Below are 17,715 nucleotides of genomic sequence, written 5' to 3'. Positions count from 1 at the left end.
CCACACAGATCTTCATTACACCAACAGATTTACAGGGCTCTGTGACCAAGGAATTTACACTGACATTTCTTTGACAGTTTAATACAATGGTGTTGTGACTGACATTTTAAAGCACATTATACCATCATACCAACAGGTTCACACTTCATTTTGATAGAGCCTAATCACACAAGACAGTTCAACGTAAAGGAATTTTGTTGCCATATGCACAAAGTGTAACTCCATATAAATGTTCAAGGTTTTGGAATAGGATGTCCAACAAGCGTATAGTGTATTTATATATATGCAGAAAAATAATTATACTGTACTGTATATGTGTATATGTATATATGACAAATAAGGGCATTCTATTTCTATAAACGTAAGTATAAATCTGACAAATACTGGCAATCAGACTGGCAGTACAATTGATTGGAATAAAAGGTTTATCAGCTATGTGGTAGTGTCATAGAATGTTGCAATGCTTCGATTTAGTCATAGGTGCATTTAAAAAATGTCTACAAGCAACTACAGTTCAGCTGTAAAGCAGTAAGCATATGCTCTTATAATTGAATTTACCACTGGAGCGTTGTATAGCACACAGTTATTGGACTGTATGACTGAAAACACATTTTCTGGAGAGATAGGTCCACATCATTAGTTGTAAACATGTTGGGAAACTCTGGGTTTGACAGATGCCAAGAGACACTACCTTTCCAAACCAACAATAAAAAGTATTTATTTAAGATGATTATTATTAGTAGTAGTTATTATTATTACTATTACTATGGTTATTATTATTTTTTGTTAGTATTATTATTATTATTACTGTTATTATTATTATTACTGTTATTTTTTTGTTTTGTTAATATTATTATTATTGCTGTTATTATTATTATTATTATTACTATTGTTATTATTATTTTTTGTTAATATTATTATTATTGCTGTTATTATTATTATTACTATTGTTATTATTATTTTTGTTAGCATTATTATTATTATTGCTATTTTTATATTATTACATAATACTAAACCATCAATGCTGGGATTTAGGGTTGGAATCCCCAGCAGCGCAACTGGCCAGTCGGGCGTCCACACACAGACACGATTGGCCCTGCGATGGATTGCTGTCTGTCTGGGGTTTTAAATGAATAATAATAATAATAATAATAACTGTCTCTTAAGAGAATGAATGTCCTGGACTGGACTGCTTAGTTCCAGAAAAGAAATATTTTAATGTTACATTAACTGACCGGATATATCTTTAACTTAAATGTACAACCAAATAAGAAAAAAGTTGGGACAGTATAGAAAATCAATTAAAAATATGCAGTGTTTCTTACATTTACATCAACTCTTATTCCATTGCAGATATATACAAAAGACATTTCATGTTTTTTCTGGTCAACTTCATTTTAACTGGTAATATACATATACATGCATTTCAGGCCTACAACACATTCTAAAAAAGTTAAGACGGGGCAATTTAGGGCTAGTAATGAGGTAAAAATAAAAACTAAATAATGACGTGATTTCAAACAGATGATTGTAATCATGATTTGGCGCAAGTCAGGTTGACCTACTGCACACATTTGAAGACATTTAATTTTGTCTGTAAACAAGGCCGCATTAGCCAACATAATTATCCAGTATTATTAATCCTCTCTTGGATGAATGGAGTCAATTCCATGCAGGTATGTTCTAATGTCTACTAAAAAACCCTTACAGAAGAGTGAACCAGCAAATAGGGTCCAGGGTTCATTTGAATGCCCAGCTAATAAAAAGATTCACCTGTATGACCAGGTTCAGGTACTCCAATCACCTCCCCAAGTGATAAAATATGTAAGTAAGTAAAGTCCTTAAACCATAACCCTGTGGTTCCCTTTGCCACTAATAAAGACCTACCACAACTATGATTATTAAATGATTAAATAAAAGACAAATAACAAGCACATATGGATGTGATATTCAGGTGTCCACATACTTTTGGCTAGTTCGTGTGCATTAATAAATATTGCTTTAAAGTCATAGAAATTCAAACCAACTCTTTGCTGTAATTCAGGTGTGTTTTGCGATGTGAATGTTACTCGTAGATACGTAGATGGCACAGCCACACCTGGGCTGGTGAGGGAGATCCGGGCCGAGTGCCAGCCAGTCGGTATAAACACATACCCCGCAGCAATGAGAAATTCCACCTCGTCCAAGAAAAAAAAATCCAGCTCCTCAAGGCTGTGATTTCACTCCTGTGTACAAGCAACCACACCCAGCCTGTCACACACCGTCTAAGTACCTCAGATGGGGGCTGAGTCAGAGGTTTCCAAGCATTCCCAAACATACAAACTGGCACACCTTGCCACACCTGAACCTGAACTCACACTCACTCACTCACTCACTCACTCACACACACTATGGTTCACCCTACAAACACACAGAACACGACTCATGCTGTCCTGAGGTACATCCTGTCTACTTCTTGTTATTTTGTCAGTGCCACACCTTACATAGATACACACACGCCTTTAAAACACCAAGAGGAAAACATAATCTTGAAGAACCATAGGGATTGGATCCAAACTCTCTATGAAGTGCTACAAGTATTTAGCCTCTATACACACACACATCACACAAATACATTGTATGTACTGTATATCATATATCATAGTCTCAAACTTTACATTAGAGCTACAGTAAATGTTTTTAGGTCAGGACTGCAGGCAGGCCAGTCCAGTACCCGTACCCTCTTCTTCCGCAGTCATGCCTTTGTAATGTGTGCAGCATGTGGTTTTGCATCGTCTTGTTGAAAAATGCATGGACGTCCCTGGAAAAGATGACGTCTCGAAGGCAGTACATGTTGCTCTAAGATCTCAGTGTACTTTTCTGCATTAATGCTGCCATCACAGAAGTGTAAATGACCTTTGCCAAGGGCACTGACACACCCCCATACCATGACAGACCCTGGCTTTTAGACTTGTTCCTGACAACAGTCTGGATGGTCCTTTTCGTCTTTGGTCCAAAAAAGACCTGAAATGCTGATTCATCTGACCACAATACACGTTTCCACTGTGTGATGGTCCATCCTAGATGCCTCCGAGCCCAGAGAAGTCGACGCCGCTTCTTGACATGGTTAACATAAGGCGTCTTATTTGCACAGTAAAGTATTATGTGGCATTTGTGCATGTAACTCTGTATTGTAGTGCTTGATAAAGGTTTGCCAAAGTAATCCCTCACCCATGTGGTTATATCAGCTGTTGTTAAGTGGCGGTTCTTGATGCAGTGCCGTCTGAGGGATCGAAGATCACGAGCGTTCAGCTTAAGCTTGCGCCCTTGGCCTTTACGCACTGAAATTCCTCCTGATTCCTTGAATGGTTTAATGATATTATGCACTGTAGAGGGCGAAATATGCAAATCCCTTCCAATCTTCTTTTTCTTACACATTTGTTGACAAACTGGAGATCCTCTGGCCATCGTTGCTCATCTAAGACTCAGCCTTTCCTGGATGCTGCTTTTGTACCAAACCATGATATGCATTTTCCACACTGTCCCAACTTTTTCTGATTTGAGGTTGTAAAAAAAATATGTATTAAAAAACCTCATATCAAATGAACCAGACCTTTCCAAATTCCATGCATCACATGATCAATGATAGGAACAAAGAAACCGTTCTTCATGAGTCATTCCATTATAAAGAAAGTCCCTAATTATAATGTATATGTTAATGACTTAGGAAGATACAGCGGTCATACAGTCAGTCCGCTAAGACCAAAAACGGCACAATGATGGTCACTGTGATGACTTTTTTTCCTCAGTACAGACATGATTATTAAACACTGATTTTCATAATTTCAGTCTGTCATCAGGACGAACACCTAACCCTCCTACTGAGTCATGGATGACCGTTTATGACTTACTCTTAACAGTACTGATGCTTTTATGTTTTGAAGCAACCTAACTGGTCACATTTTATCATTATTCAAGCCCATCAAAAGCTCTTTGTTGCACTGCAGGGTTAAGCGGTCTAAAAATATACTTCACGTACTGATATCACTTAATCACAGTGGGTGTAAACAAGCACTCATCCACTTCTGATCTTATTTAAGCCTTTTACGTTCACTTATTAAAAGCTAAATCTGAATTCTTGAATCTTGTGTTGCTATTTTGCAATTTTATCACTAAAGTTGGGACATTTAGCAAAATGCAATTAAAAAGCTGTAGTTTGTCCATTCTCTTGAACCTTTATTTAACTGACAGAATTATAAAGAAAAGATTTGCCGGTGGCTTGGTGGGTAGCACTGTCGCCTCACAGCAAGAAGTTTGCATGTTCTCCCAGTGTCCATGGTTTTCCTCTGGGGGTTCCGGTTTCCTCCCACAGTCATGCAGTCAGGTTAATAGGGATTACTAAGACATCACGTAAAATAGACACGACATGCCGCTCAGGTGGCGCAGCGGTAAGAACACACGCTGGAACCAGAGCTGGGATCTCGAATACATCGTATCGAATCTCAGCTCTGCCTACCGTCTAAGGCTGAGCAGCCACATGAACAACGATTGGCCTGTTGTTCAGATATGGGCGGGACTAAGCCGGATGGGGTCTCTCTCATGACTGGTGCAATTACGACTCTGCTGGCTGATTGATGGCGCCTGCACAGAGATGAGAAAAGAGTGCTCTCAGGGTGTGTCTCTCCATACACAACACTGAGCTGCACTGCACTCGTGAAAGTGCAGGTGATATGTTTGTTTGTTTATTTATTAGGATTTTAACGTCATGTTTTACACTTTCGGTTACATTCATGACAGGAACGGTAGTTACTCATTACACAAGATTTATCAGGTCACACAAGGTTATATCGAACACAGTCATGGACAATTTTGTGTCTCCAATTCACCTCACTTGCACGTCTTTGGACTTTGGGAGGAAACCGGAGCACCCAGAGAAAACCCACGCCGACACGGGAAGAACATGCAAACTCCACACAGAAAGGACCCGGACCGCCCCACCTGGGGATCGAACCCAGGACCTTCTTGCTGTGAGACGACAGTGCTACCCACTGTGAACAGCCGCTGCTTGAGCAGTGTGGTAAAACGTCATCCAAGTGTGCATATGAGAATCACCTTTCCCAAGTTTAAAATGCTCATCATAGAGAAAAATTTATAAATAAAGCTTAATGTGACTTAATGTATTAAAAGGACACAAGAGCACTAAACCTCTCCTAATTATTACTGGTAATAAGTTCTTTCTACTAATGAAATTCATTGCTCGTTGTTTTAGTACAATAAGTCACGTTAAGTTTTGTGCATTGGCACACTCCGTAAGAAAATAACGTCACAGCCAGCGCAAAAGCTATTTTGCAGCTTCTCATGTGAATGCGCCTCGCTAAGGAATCAATCATCTCCACGATTAAGAAGCATAAGGAAACACTAAAGAATTAAAGGTATTTGTGATTGATTTTTATCTACTTTTAATTGTAATTTAGTGTTTTTATATCATACTTGTATTATTTTCAGTGTAAAAGTGTCAAAAACAACCCCATTATTTTACATTAGCCTAAAATACACAGACCAGGCATAACATTATGACCATTGACAGGTAAAGTGAATAACACTGATTATCTCTCCATCACAGCACCTGTTAGTGGGTGGGATATATTATGCAGCAAGTGAACATTTTATCCTCAAAGTTGATGTGTTAGAAGCAGGTATCTATCAAAAGTGGTCCAAGGAAGGAAGAGTGGTAAACCAGCGACAGGGTCATGGGCAGCCAAGGCTCATTGATGCACTTGAAGAGCGAAGGCTGGCCCGTGTAGTCCAATCCAACAGACGAGCTACTGTAGCTCAAACTGCTGAAGTAGTTAATGCTGGTTCTGATAGAAAGGTGTCAGAATAGTTTGTTGTGTATGGGGTTGCATAGCCACAGACCAGTCAGTTAGGAAGGTGGTCATAGAAGCACTTTGTAGTTCCACAATTACTGACTGTAGTATCTCTGCATGCTTTGTTAGCCCCCTTTCATGCTGTTTTTAAATAGTCAGGACTCTCCCAGGACCACCACAGGGCAGGTATTATTTAAGTGGTGGATCATTCTCAGCACTGCAGTGACAATGACATCTTGGTGGTGTGTTAGTGTGTGTTGTGCTGGTATGAGTAGATCAGGCACAGCAGTACTGCTCGAGTTTTTAAATACCGTGTCCACTCACTGTCCACTCTGTTAAACACTCCTACCTAGTTGGTCCACCTTGTAGATGTAAAGTCAGAGACGATCGCTCATCTATTGATGCTGTTTGAGTTGGTCATCTTCTAGACCTTCATCAGTGGTCAAGGACGCTGCCCACGGGGTGCTGCTGGCTAGATATTTTTGGTTGGTGGACAATTCTTAGTCCAGCAGTGACAGTAAGGTGTTTAAAAACTCAATACAACATGTCAGTGTCACTGCAGTGCTGAGAATGATCCACCACCCAAATAATACCTGCTCTGTGGTGGTCCTATGGGGGTCCTGACCATTGAAGGACAGCATGAAAGTGGGCTAGCAAAGCATGCAAAGAAACAGATGGACTACAGTCAGTAATTGTAGAACTACAAAGTGCTTCTATATGGTAAGTGGAGCTGATAAAATGGACAGAGGTGGTTTTAATGTTATGGCTGATCGGTGTATGTGTATTTAAGGTCTCACTTGGAAACCGTGACTCAATAGCATCCAGACTGCTCAGTGAGTCACGACTGAATGCAAGATAAGAAAAATCAAACACGAGCACTTCTGGAAATATCACTGTTTATTATTTAAATGTTATACTTGGATTTACAGGCAGTTGGGTTGGTAACAAGCTGGAGGTTCTTAGGTTCCCGTGTGTGTGTGTGAAGAGCGTCATGATAGACGAACGCCGGTGAGCTTCAATCCAACATACAGACCGTGCAAAGACGAACCGAGAGTTAACGAATACTTGATTGTTTATAAATTAGAAACACTGTTGTATTCAAGATGTAGATGTTGCACTGTTCACGCTGGTAAAGCAGATACACAGAAATACACAAAGTACACGACGCAGTGTCGACGGTTAGAACCAAGAACTGGAGCTTGAAAAAATACAAATAAAATGAAAGGGAAAACAAGTGGAGTGAAATGTCGAGAGGACGCACCTGTAACGGAGTGTGTTTTAATATCCCTGCTTCTTTAAATGGATAGGATTAGAAATGTAAGACAAGATTCAGGATAAACTGGGTAGGGTGAGGATTACACTGGAAAAAAGGCACTTAAAAATGGGACCACAGCAGGAAGGTCCTGGGTTCGATCCCTAGGTGGGGGCGGAGTGTGCATGTCCCTCCCGTGTCTGTGTGGAGACATGCAGTCAGGTTAATTAGAGACACTGAATTACCCTATAGATGAATGGGTGTGTGTACGAGTGTGTGTGTCTGCCCTGCGATGGACCGGCGCCCCGTCCAGGGTGTCAGTGTGTGCCTTGCGCCCATCGAAAAGCTGGGATAGGCTCCAGCACCCCTCCTAAGACCCTAATTGGATAAGCGGTTAAGAAAGTGAGTGGGTGAGCGTTAGACGCGTCATAAATGATTAGACATTTTAGTTAAGGGATCAGGATCGTATTACAAAAGCAATATACCTTTATATTTAATAACCACCCGCTGAAATGAAAACGCAAGTACAATAAACGGCGGCGCTATTATTAGGCAACCGATTTAGCCGTGTATACAAGCAAGCATATTATACCACAGGACTTATTATTATAACATAAACGTATTTATACACTGATCAGCCATAACATTAAAAGCACCTCCTTGTTTCTACACTCGCTGTCCATTTTATCAGCTCCACTTACCATATAGAAGCACTTTGTAGTCCATCTGTTTCTCTACATCCTGTTCCTCAATGGTCAGGACCACCACAGAGCAGGTATTATTTAGGTGGTGGATCATTCTCAGCACTGCAGTGACACTGACATGGTGGTGGTGTGTTAGTGTGTGTTCCACTCACTACTCTATTAGACACTCCTACCTAGTTGGTCCACCTTGTAGATGTAAAGTCAGAGACAGTCGCTCATCTATTGCTGCTGTTTGAGTTGGTCATCTTCTAGACCTTCATCAGCGGTCACAGGATGCTGCACACGGGTTGCTGTTGGCTGGATATTTTTGGTTGGTGGACTATTCTCAATCCAGCAGTGACAGTCAGGTGTCGCTCAGGTGGCGCAGTGGTAAAAAACACACGCTGGAACCAGAGCTGGGATCTCGAATACGTCGTATCGAATCTCAGCTCTGCCTGCCGGCTAAGGCTGAGCGGCCACATGAACAACGATCGGCCTGTTGTTCAGGTATGGGCGGGACTAAGCCGGATGGGGTCTCTCTCCCATGACAGAGATGAGAAAAGAGTGCTCTCGGGGTGTGTCTCTCCGTACACAACGCTGAGCTGCACTGCACTCGTCAAAGTGCGGGTGATGAGACGCGTACGGCATGCTGCCCACGTGTCGGAGGGGGCGCGGGTTAGCTTCGTCCTCCTCAATCAGAGCAGGGATGGGCACTGGTGGAGAGGAAGCACGACGCAATCGGCATCCTGACCATTGAAGAACAGAATTTAAGGGGGCTAACAAAGCATGCAGAGAAAGAGACAGACTACAGTCAGTAATTGTAGAACTACAAAATGAGTGTAAAAACAAGGAGGTGGTTTTAACGTCGTGGCTGATGGGTGTATACTACGGATGTGAAGGTTTCGGTCGATCTATCTCAGAAAACCTGTGCCAATCGGCCGGGCGGTAGCTTCTAAAACATATAGGAATATATTTACACAAACAAACAAATCCTCACTCGATATCATAATAATAAAAAAAGAACATTCACACAAAAATAGAACATTTTAAAATAATTATTAGCACCAGTGTATCAGATAAAAAGTCTCGCTACGCAATGTACAAAGTTGCATAGTGTTGGATTATGCCTTGAGGAAAAAAAAATAATAATAAAATAAAATAAAATAAAATAAAAAGCAAACATGATTTGCTGTACACCTGTAAGTAAGCAGCAGCGTCTGGGGAAAAAAAACTGTAGTGTTAGAAAATAATTACATAATAATTAAATGCATCATGACGACGATTCACCGAACAATTCACCGACTGCTGGATATATATTAAAAAAAAACAAAAAAAACACTAATAATAAAATAAAGAAACGTACACAGTTTGCATGCCGTCTGTAGTCTGACACGGATCAGACCGAATACTGTAGTGAAGTGTGCTGCGCGAGTGTGCTCTCTACGCGCCGCCCTTTCTGGATTGGGTTGGGTTTGTGACTCGAGGTGAATTGGCATGAGAGAGAGAGAGAGAGAGAGAGGCGAATTGAAATGAGAAGAAAGTAGCAAATAAGATTCCTTCACTGTCCGTTTCTGAACCAATGCTAAATGGCAAAATAATAAAGCGATGTAGTGTTGGGCGATAGCTTAAAACGTATGAATCATCCAAACCCCGCCCCTCCATCCCTCCCGTCCCCCTTGAGCCGATTGCTGGGTTCGCTTCGAGGCAGGAACAGGAGCGTTACTGCGAACCCGGGAATAAAGATCTGCGCTGAAATATGAAATGGCTTCGGTTAAAAGGACCGCATCATACGAGGGGCGGAGGGTTTAGGGCCGCTCGAGGGACGGCGTGTTGAAGCAGCCGTTGGGCAGGGTGTTCTTGATGTCGTTCAGGTTGGCGATGTCGTCGCGGATCTGGCGGATCTGCCGCTCGTAGTCGCCGATCATGTCCTCCTGGCTCTTGGCCATGTCGTTCAGCTCCTTCAGTTTCTTGTCCAGGTCGCTCGTTGCCATTTTGTCCTTGGCGTCCTTCAGGGAGCGGTCGATCTGATCCAGCTTGGTCAGGTCCACCTTGTCGATGTTTCCTGGGGGGCGAGAGGACGGGGTGAGGACGGGGAAGACCGAGATTATGATGGGGAAATGGTTGGAACCAGGGATGTTATGCTCACCTAGCTGGCCTAGCAGGCCGTTGATCGTGTTGAGGACGTTGTCGACGGCGTCTTTGGCTTTGCGGGCGTTGTTTTCTGCTTCCTTGGCGTTGTCAGATGCCTGAACATGAAAAGAAGTCAGTAAAATATCTTTATATATATACATATATATATATACAGTGTATCACAAAAGTGAGTACACCCCTCACATTTCTGCAAATATTTTATTATATCTTTTCATGGGACAACACTATAGACATGAAACTTGGATATAACTTAGAGTAGTCAGTGTACAACTTGTATAGCAGTGTAGATTTACTGTCTTCTGAAAATAACTCAACACACAGCCATTAATGTCTAAATAGCTGGCAACATAAGTGAGTACACCCCACAGTGAACATGTCCAAATTGTGCCCAAATGTGTCGTTGTCCCTCCCTGGTGTCATGTGTCAAGGTCCCAGGTGTAAATGGGGAGCAGGGCTGTTAAATTTGGTGTTTTGGGTACAATTCTCTCATACTGGCCACTGGATATTCAACATGGCACCTCATGGCAAAGAACTCTCTGAGGATGTGAGAAATAGAATTGTTGCTCTCCACAAAGATGGCCTGGGCTATAAGAAGATTGCTAACACCCTGAAACTGAGCTACAGCATGGTGGCCAAGGTCATACAGCGGTTTTCCAGGACAGGTTCCACTCGGAACAGGCTTCGCCAGGGTCGACCAAAGAAGTTGAGTCCACGTGTTCGGCGTCATATCCAGAGGTTGGCTTTAAAAAATAGACACATGAGTGCTGAAGACGTGGGAGGTCAGCCTGTCAGTGCTCAGACCATACGCCGCACACTGCATCAACTCGGTCTGCATGGTCGTCATCCCAGAAGGAAGCTGACGCACAAGAGAGCCAGCAAACAGTTTGCTGAAGACAAGCAGTCCAAGAACATGGATTACTGGAATGCCCTGTGGTCTGACGAGAGCAAGATAAACTTGTTTGGCTCAGACGGTGTCCAGCATGTGTGGCGGCGCCCTGGTGAGAAGTACCAAGACAACTGTATCTTGCCTACAGTCAAGCATGGTGGTGGTAGCATCATGGTCTTGGGCTGCATGAGTGTTACTGGCACTGGGGAGCTGCAGTTTGTTGAGGGAAACATGAATTCCAACATGTACTGTGACATTCTGAAACAGAGCATGATCCCCTCCCTTCGAAAACTGGGCCTCATGGCAGTTTTCCAACAGGATAACGACCCCAAACACAACCTCCAAGATGACAACTGCCTTGCTGAGGAAGCTGAAGGTAAAGGTGATGGACTAAACCCAATTGAGCACCTGTGGCGCATCCTCAAGTGGAAGGTGGAGGAGTTCAAGGTGTCTAACATCCACCAGCTCCGTGATGTCATCATGGAGGAGTGGAAGAGGATTCCAGTAGCAACCTGTGCAGCTCTGGTGAATTCCATGCCCAGGAGGGTTAAGGCAGTGCTGGATAAAAATGGTGGTCACACAAAATATTGACACTTTGGGCACAATTTGGACATGTTCACTGTGGGGTGTACTCACTTATGTTGCCAGCCATTTAGACATTAATGGCTGTGTGTTGAGTTATTTTCAGAAGACAGTAAATCTACACTGCTATACAAGTTGTACACTGACTACTCTAAGTTATATCCAAGTTTCATGTCTATAGTGTTGTCCCATGAAAAGATATAATAAAATATTTGCAGAAATGTGAGGGGTGTACTCACTTTTGTGATACACTGTATATATATATCTTTAGCGCGTCCAATTGCCCGATTGTGTTATGCTTCCGCTCCACCAATGCCGATACCTGCTCCGATTAAGGAGAAGGAAGCTAACCCATGCCCCCTCTGACACATGGGCACCACCCCTATCTGAACAACAGGCCAATCGTTGATCATGTGGCTGCTCAGACCAGCCGGCAGGCAGAGCCGGTATTCGAGATCCCAGCTCTGGTGTTCAGCGTGTTTTACCGCTGCGCCACCTGAGCAGCGTCAGTAAAGTATCTTTGAAAGTGGCACCATGTGGTTATTACACAAAATACAGTGGGACCTTGTAAATCAACATCCCCTAAACTCAAAATCTTTGAAACTCGACGTCCTTCGTCAAGAAATTTGTACCCTTGAACTGAACATGTGCGACTGGCGCTTTGTTCAGCGCTCTGCTTGAGCGACGCGGTAATACATCATTACAGTGTGAATATGAGACGAATCTGCATTTGTGTTCAATAACCGGCAAATTCACTCTGAATGCTCCTCATGTATCTGTGTTTAGCTGGATTTTCTCCTGTTTCACTTTTAAACTTGTGTTATAGCTCGGGGTGCTGAGAAATTGTAAGAATCAGCTTTTCCGAGAGTCTAAAACACTTATTGTTTAAAAAAAAAAGCTTAATGTGACTTAATGTATTAAAAGAACGACAAAGAATCACTAAACCTCTCTTAATTATTACTGCTCATAAGTTCTCTCCACTAATGAAATTCCTTGCTCGTTTTAGTACAATAAGTCACATTAAGCTTTGTGCGCCGGCACAGCAGCGAATGCGCCTTTACTGAACTCGTTAAGGAATATAGTATTTTTAGAATTAAGCATCTCCACGATTAAGAAGCATAAGGAAACAATAAAGAAATAAAGGTAAAGTGCCGGTTTTATTGTATTTTCAACTGTTTTTCTATTGTATTTCAAGGTTTTTTTATACAGTGGTACCTTAAAACTTGACATTAATTGGCTCTGGGAGTGGCGTCGAGTTTGAAAGGCGTTGAGTTTTTTAAGGTATTTTTTCCTATAAGGATGTATGGGAAACCTGTTAATGCGTCCCATGGTCCAGTGGAAGTGCACATATTTTAGGCTAATGTAAAATAATGGGGTTGTTTTTGACACTTATACACTGAAAATAACACAAATATAATATAAAAACACAAATACAATAAAAAAAAACAGTTAAAAATCAATATAAAAATACAATAAAACCTGCACTTTATGTTTACTTCTGTTTCCTTACGCTTCGTAATACTGTATTATGTGCAGTAAGTCGGGTTTCAAATATTTCGAGTTTAGGGGATGAGATACAAGGTACCACTGTATAATATTTGTGTTATTTTCAGTGTATAAGTGTCAAAAACAACCCCATTATTTTACATTAGCCTAAAATATACGCAGTTCCACGGAACCATGGAATGCATTAGCAGGTTTTCCATACATCCTTATGGGAAAAAAAAAACCTTGAAACTCAACCCCTTTTAAACTCAACCCTACTCCCAAAACCAACTGACGTCGGAGTTTCAAGGTACCACTGTAAAAGTATCATTAGAACAAAGACTAAATGAGTTTTGACCACAAAAACGCCATGTCAGCAAAATAACCCACTGAGTCGGTTGCAAACTCTGATCTGGACTCACCATGCCAGCCATCATCATATCCTGCATGGCATCATCTTTCTTCTTCTCTAGCTCGTTCTCGGCATCCGCCAGCTGTTTCATCAGGTCCTGCACCTCCTTATCCAGCTTCATGGTGTCCCCGAAGGCCTTCTCGGCATCGTCTTTGGCTTTAGCCGCACCCTAGCAGAATCGTATGGATCATTAATCATGGTTATTGTGAATCATGAATCGCGAATCAGGAATCATGGTTATTAGGTGGATTCGAGCGTGTACCTTCTGGACGTTGCTGGCTATTTTATCAGCTTCCTCGGCTTTGGTCTTGGCGTCTTTGGCGTCGGCCGCGGCATTGCCGAGAGCTTCCTCGGCCTGCCGGGTCTTGTCGTTGGCCGCGTTGATGGTGGCGTTGATTTGCGGGATGCGTTTCAAAGCCTCCTCCGCCGTGGTCTTGTTGTCGTTCACTCTCCTATCGAAATCTGGAAATAAATGAGGGAATTGCACATTTTGGACGTTTTGACATACATCTTTGTGAGCTAAACTTAACATTTTGGGGAGGGGCCATAAAATGTGGCATGTGCAAAAGTTATAGCGCTGCTGTAATTTGCAGGAAATGGGTAAATATATGTGTTGCCTTTAGAGAATGTGCTAAAAAAAACATCAAATGTAACCAGGGGTGTCTGTATCTACCATGCATGACGTATTGTTTTAATTATTTATTAAGATTTACCATGATTTATGCACATTTATATTAAAAAATGAACATAATAGCCTTTTAATAATAACATTTTAAGTGTAACAGACGTCTGGTAAAATCCCTTTCATTATGAACACAAGGTATATAACTGTTTCCAAATCCATTTAAAAAAAATTATTTATTGTTTTTATGTAATTTATTATAAGGCTTTTATTATTATTTACGTATTTTATTTTATAATTTATTTAATTTCATTTATTTTTATTAGGTCATTTATTATAAGGCTTTTATTATTATTTACGTATTTTATTTTATAATTTATTTAATTTTATTTATTTTTTAGGTAATTTATTATAAGGCTTTTATTATTATTTACGTATTTTATTTTATCATTTATTTAATTATATTTATTTTTTAGGTAATTTATTATATGGCTTTTTATTATTATTTATGTATTTATTTTATAATTGATCTAACTATTTATTTTTTAGGAAATTTATTATAAGGCTTTTTTATTATTATTTACGTATTTTATTTTATTATTTATTTTATTTATTTGTTTAGGTAATTTGTTATAAGGCTCTTTTATTATTATTTACGTATTTTATTTTATAATTTATTTAATTTAATTTATTTTTTTAGGTAATTTATTATAAAGCTTTTTTTTTTTATTTACGTATTTTATTTTATTATTTATTTTTTTTAGGTAATTTATTATAAGGCTTTTTTATCATGTGTATTTTATTTTATTTTATATGTTATTTATTTTTTATTTTATATACAAGTTCATTTTAATGTCTTTTAATGTCATTTTAATGTCTTTTTTAAAATTAATTTATTATAAGGCTTTTTTATCATTTGTGTATTTTATTTAATTTTATATTTTATTTAATTTTATTTGTTTTTTATTTTATATACAAGTTCATTTTAATGTCTTATTATTATTAAAATAAACACTGGTAAGACATTTGTATGTTTTATTAAAAATTAAATCAATAAAGAAACCCATTTCTAACCATTAAACCCAACGTCTATGACTTTATGCCTGCTAGGGGGCGCTCAGCCAACCATTAGCAGAACTAAGATTCAAATCCTGGGCACCTCAGTGAATTTTGTCGTCGGATTGACGTCGGGTGTGGGCCAATAAGCCTAGTGTGATCTGAAATATGATTGGTTGTGGGGCTGTGTACTTATCCAGGCTTATTATTACTTTCTATAAGTACTATTTTTAAGCACATGCTCTAATGGGCATAAGAGTTTTAATAGCTAGCAATTTACTTGCCTAATAAGTGTGTGTAATTTGTGTACCATTTTTGTATTTACAATAATTTACTTCGCATATTTTTTACCTCTGAGGTTTTCAAGAATATCCTGCGCTTCTTGGAAGGTCGTCATCCCTTTCTTCGCTGCTTCTTCCGCCAGGGCCTTGGCTGCGTCTGCCCGTGCCAACAGCTGATCAGCCGTCTGAGGCGCAGCGAGAACAGACAGGAAAAACAAAGTTGTGTAACCAGTTTAGTGCACGAACTGAAGAGATTTCGCTAAGCTAATTCCAGCGTTAAAAGAAACTTTAATTACAAGTAGGAGCAAATCCTGATGAGTTCATGTGTAAATATAAAACACCCAGTCTGCAGAATTAAGGGATTTAGGACCAGACTTAGATCTGTGGTAGACTTACGTTACTTGAACCTGGACCTCCCTGCTGTCTACACAGCTAAAACGGTCTTAAGGTACGTTAAGACTGGCAGCAAAGCAACCAATTAGAGCCGGCGATTTCCGGCAACAGGAGGTAGAGCAAACATTAGCAAAGTAAAGTGGGTGGAGTCGGTTGTACTTTATGCAAATTAGGAGCCAAGTAATGTGGCGATTACCAATAAAAACTGAGCGATGAGCAAACCCTCTTTATATTAATCCGGGCTTGGGACCAGCTCTGAGAGTGCGCCAACAAGTCCCTTCTATCGCCTCGCATCAAGACATGGTCAGCCGTGTCTGTGTAGATGACTGAGATCCAAACCCTGGATATGGGAGAACTGGACTAGCAATAAGAAGGTTGCCGGTTTAAGCCCCAACCACTGCCAAGGAGCCACTGTTGGGCCCCTGAGCAAAGCCCTTAACCCTCAATTGATTAAAGCTTTTAAAGATACTGTAGTTTATACACCAATCAGCCATAAGATTAAAACCACCTCCTTGTTTCTACACTTACTGTCCATTTTATCAGCTCCACTTACCATATACTGTAGCACTTTGTAGTTCTACAATAACTGACTGTAGTCCATCCGTTTCTCTGCATGCTTTGTTAGCTCCTTTTCATGCTGTTCTTTAATGGTCAGGACCCGCACAGCACCACGACAGAGCAGGTATTATTTAGGTGGTGGTGGTGTGTTAGTGTGTGTTGTGCTGGTACGAGTGGACCAGACACCGTGTCCACTCATTGTCCACTCTATTAGACACTCCTACCTAGTTGGTCCACCTTGTAGATGTCAGAGACGATCGCTCATCTATTGCTGCTGTTTGAGTCGGTCATCTTCTAGACCTTCATCAGGGGTCACAGGACGCTGCCCACGGGGCGCTGTTGGCTGGATATTTTTGGTTGGTGGACTGTTCTCAGTCCAGCAGCGCTGCTTTGTCTGATCCACTCATACCAGCACAACACACACTAACACACCACCACCATGTCAGTGTGACCCATGACCTGCACTACAAGTGACTTTCAATGTGCAGTTCATGTGGTTCATTAGGGTTCAACAATTAGTCTGCATGTACAACTGTCTTAAATGAACCCTGCAGTCACCAAATCCTAATTATAATAAAAAGATCTATGTACCTGTTGTTCAGTCTTTCCTTTGTCGAGCAGCTTGCTGACTTCGTTTTCTTTGCCCCTCAGGTCGTCTCTCAGGTCGTTGTACTCTTTCTCAGTCTTGTCGATGAGGTTATCCAGGTCCGACGCCTCCTTCTTTATTTTAGCCGCCTCGTCCTACCGGCACAACAGAACAGAGTGATTCAGACTTACTTGACGTAATTAGTTCGAGTTTTAATTAAATCGATGGTCGATGAACGACATGTTTACCTCTAACGCCTTGATATCGAAGGGAGGCAGGCTGGTCAGGTTGGCGAAGATTTTCAGAGCTTTTTCTCCCGCCTCCTCGGCTTCGGCTCGCACCTTACCGGCCTGCTTTTCCAGGTTCTTTTCCAGATCCTTAGCGTCGTTATACCTGCAGGTTAATTAGTAAATTTTTTATTAAGATAAAGTAAGCCATATATTTAATGTACGTGTAAAAGCGACTCTCATGATACCTACTTCTTGTTCAGTTCATCAATATCCTTATTAATCTTATCTTCACCCTCCAGAGTCTTTTTCAGTAAGTTAAAAGCCTTGGTGGAGGTCTCGTTAGCGTCTTTGGCAATCTTCTCGATCTGGTCGGCGTCTTTCTTATGCCTAAGTGGAGGACAGAAAGAAGTTAAGCAGATCAGCTTCAAACGGTCAAGAAATTCTAATTACGCTCCAGGAGAAAAGATCTTACTTCTCCGCCAGAGTGCGCGCCTCCTCAGCCAGCAGGGTCATGTTGTTGGGGTCTCCAGAGGTCGTGGGAATTTTGATGTCCTGTCATGTGAAAAAGTCTTTCATTATTTATGCTCTTATATTTTTTGATAAGATAGATAGACAGACAGACATAGATAGATAGATAGATAGATAGATAGATAGATAGATAGATAGATAGATAGATAGATGACATGCATGCA

General features: G+C 40.8%; 1 protein-coding gene across 1 annotated transcript in view; it reads right to left on the bottom strand.

Annotated features, from left to right (window-relative positions):
* Nucleotides 1-6,725: 6,725 nt before the first annotated feature.
* lamc1 (laminin, gamma 1) overlaps nt 6,726-17,715 on the bottom strand; it is a 123,040-nt gene continuing 112,050 nt past the window's right edge. The window contains exons 20-28 of the mRNA XM_062993924.1: nt 17,496-17,575; nt 17,273-17,410; nt 17,042-17,186; nt 16,799-16,948; nt 15,327-15,441; nt 13,560-13,759; nt 13,308-13,466; nt 9,928-10,027; nt 6,726-9,843 (exon numbers count right to left, since the gene is read on the bottom strand). Coding sequence (XP_062849994.1) covers nt 9,587-9,843; nt 9,928-10,027; nt 13,308-13,466; nt 13,560-13,759; nt 15,327-15,441; nt 16,799-16,948; nt 17,042-17,186; nt 17,273-17,410; nt 17,496-17,575 — 1,344 coding nt within the window. The 3' untranslated portion in view covers nt 6,726-9,586. The remainder of the gene's footprint in view (nt 9,844-9,927; nt 10,028-13,307; nt 13,467-13,559; nt 13,760-15,326; nt 15,442-16,798; nt 16,949-17,041; nt 17,187-17,272; nt 17,411-17,495; nt 17,576-17,715) is intronic.

The sequence above is a fragment of the Trichomycterus rosablanca genome, chromosome 4, assembly GCF_030014385.1.
Source record: "Trichomycterus rosablanca isolate fTriRos1 chromosome 4, fTriRos1.hap1, whole genome shotgun sequence".
Classification (NCBI taxonomy): domain Eukaryota; kingdom Metazoa; phylum Chordata; class Actinopteri; order Siluriformes; family Trichomycteridae; genus Trichomycterus; species Trichomycterus rosablanca.
This window is presented reverse-complemented; position numbering and strand designations above follow the sequence as displayed.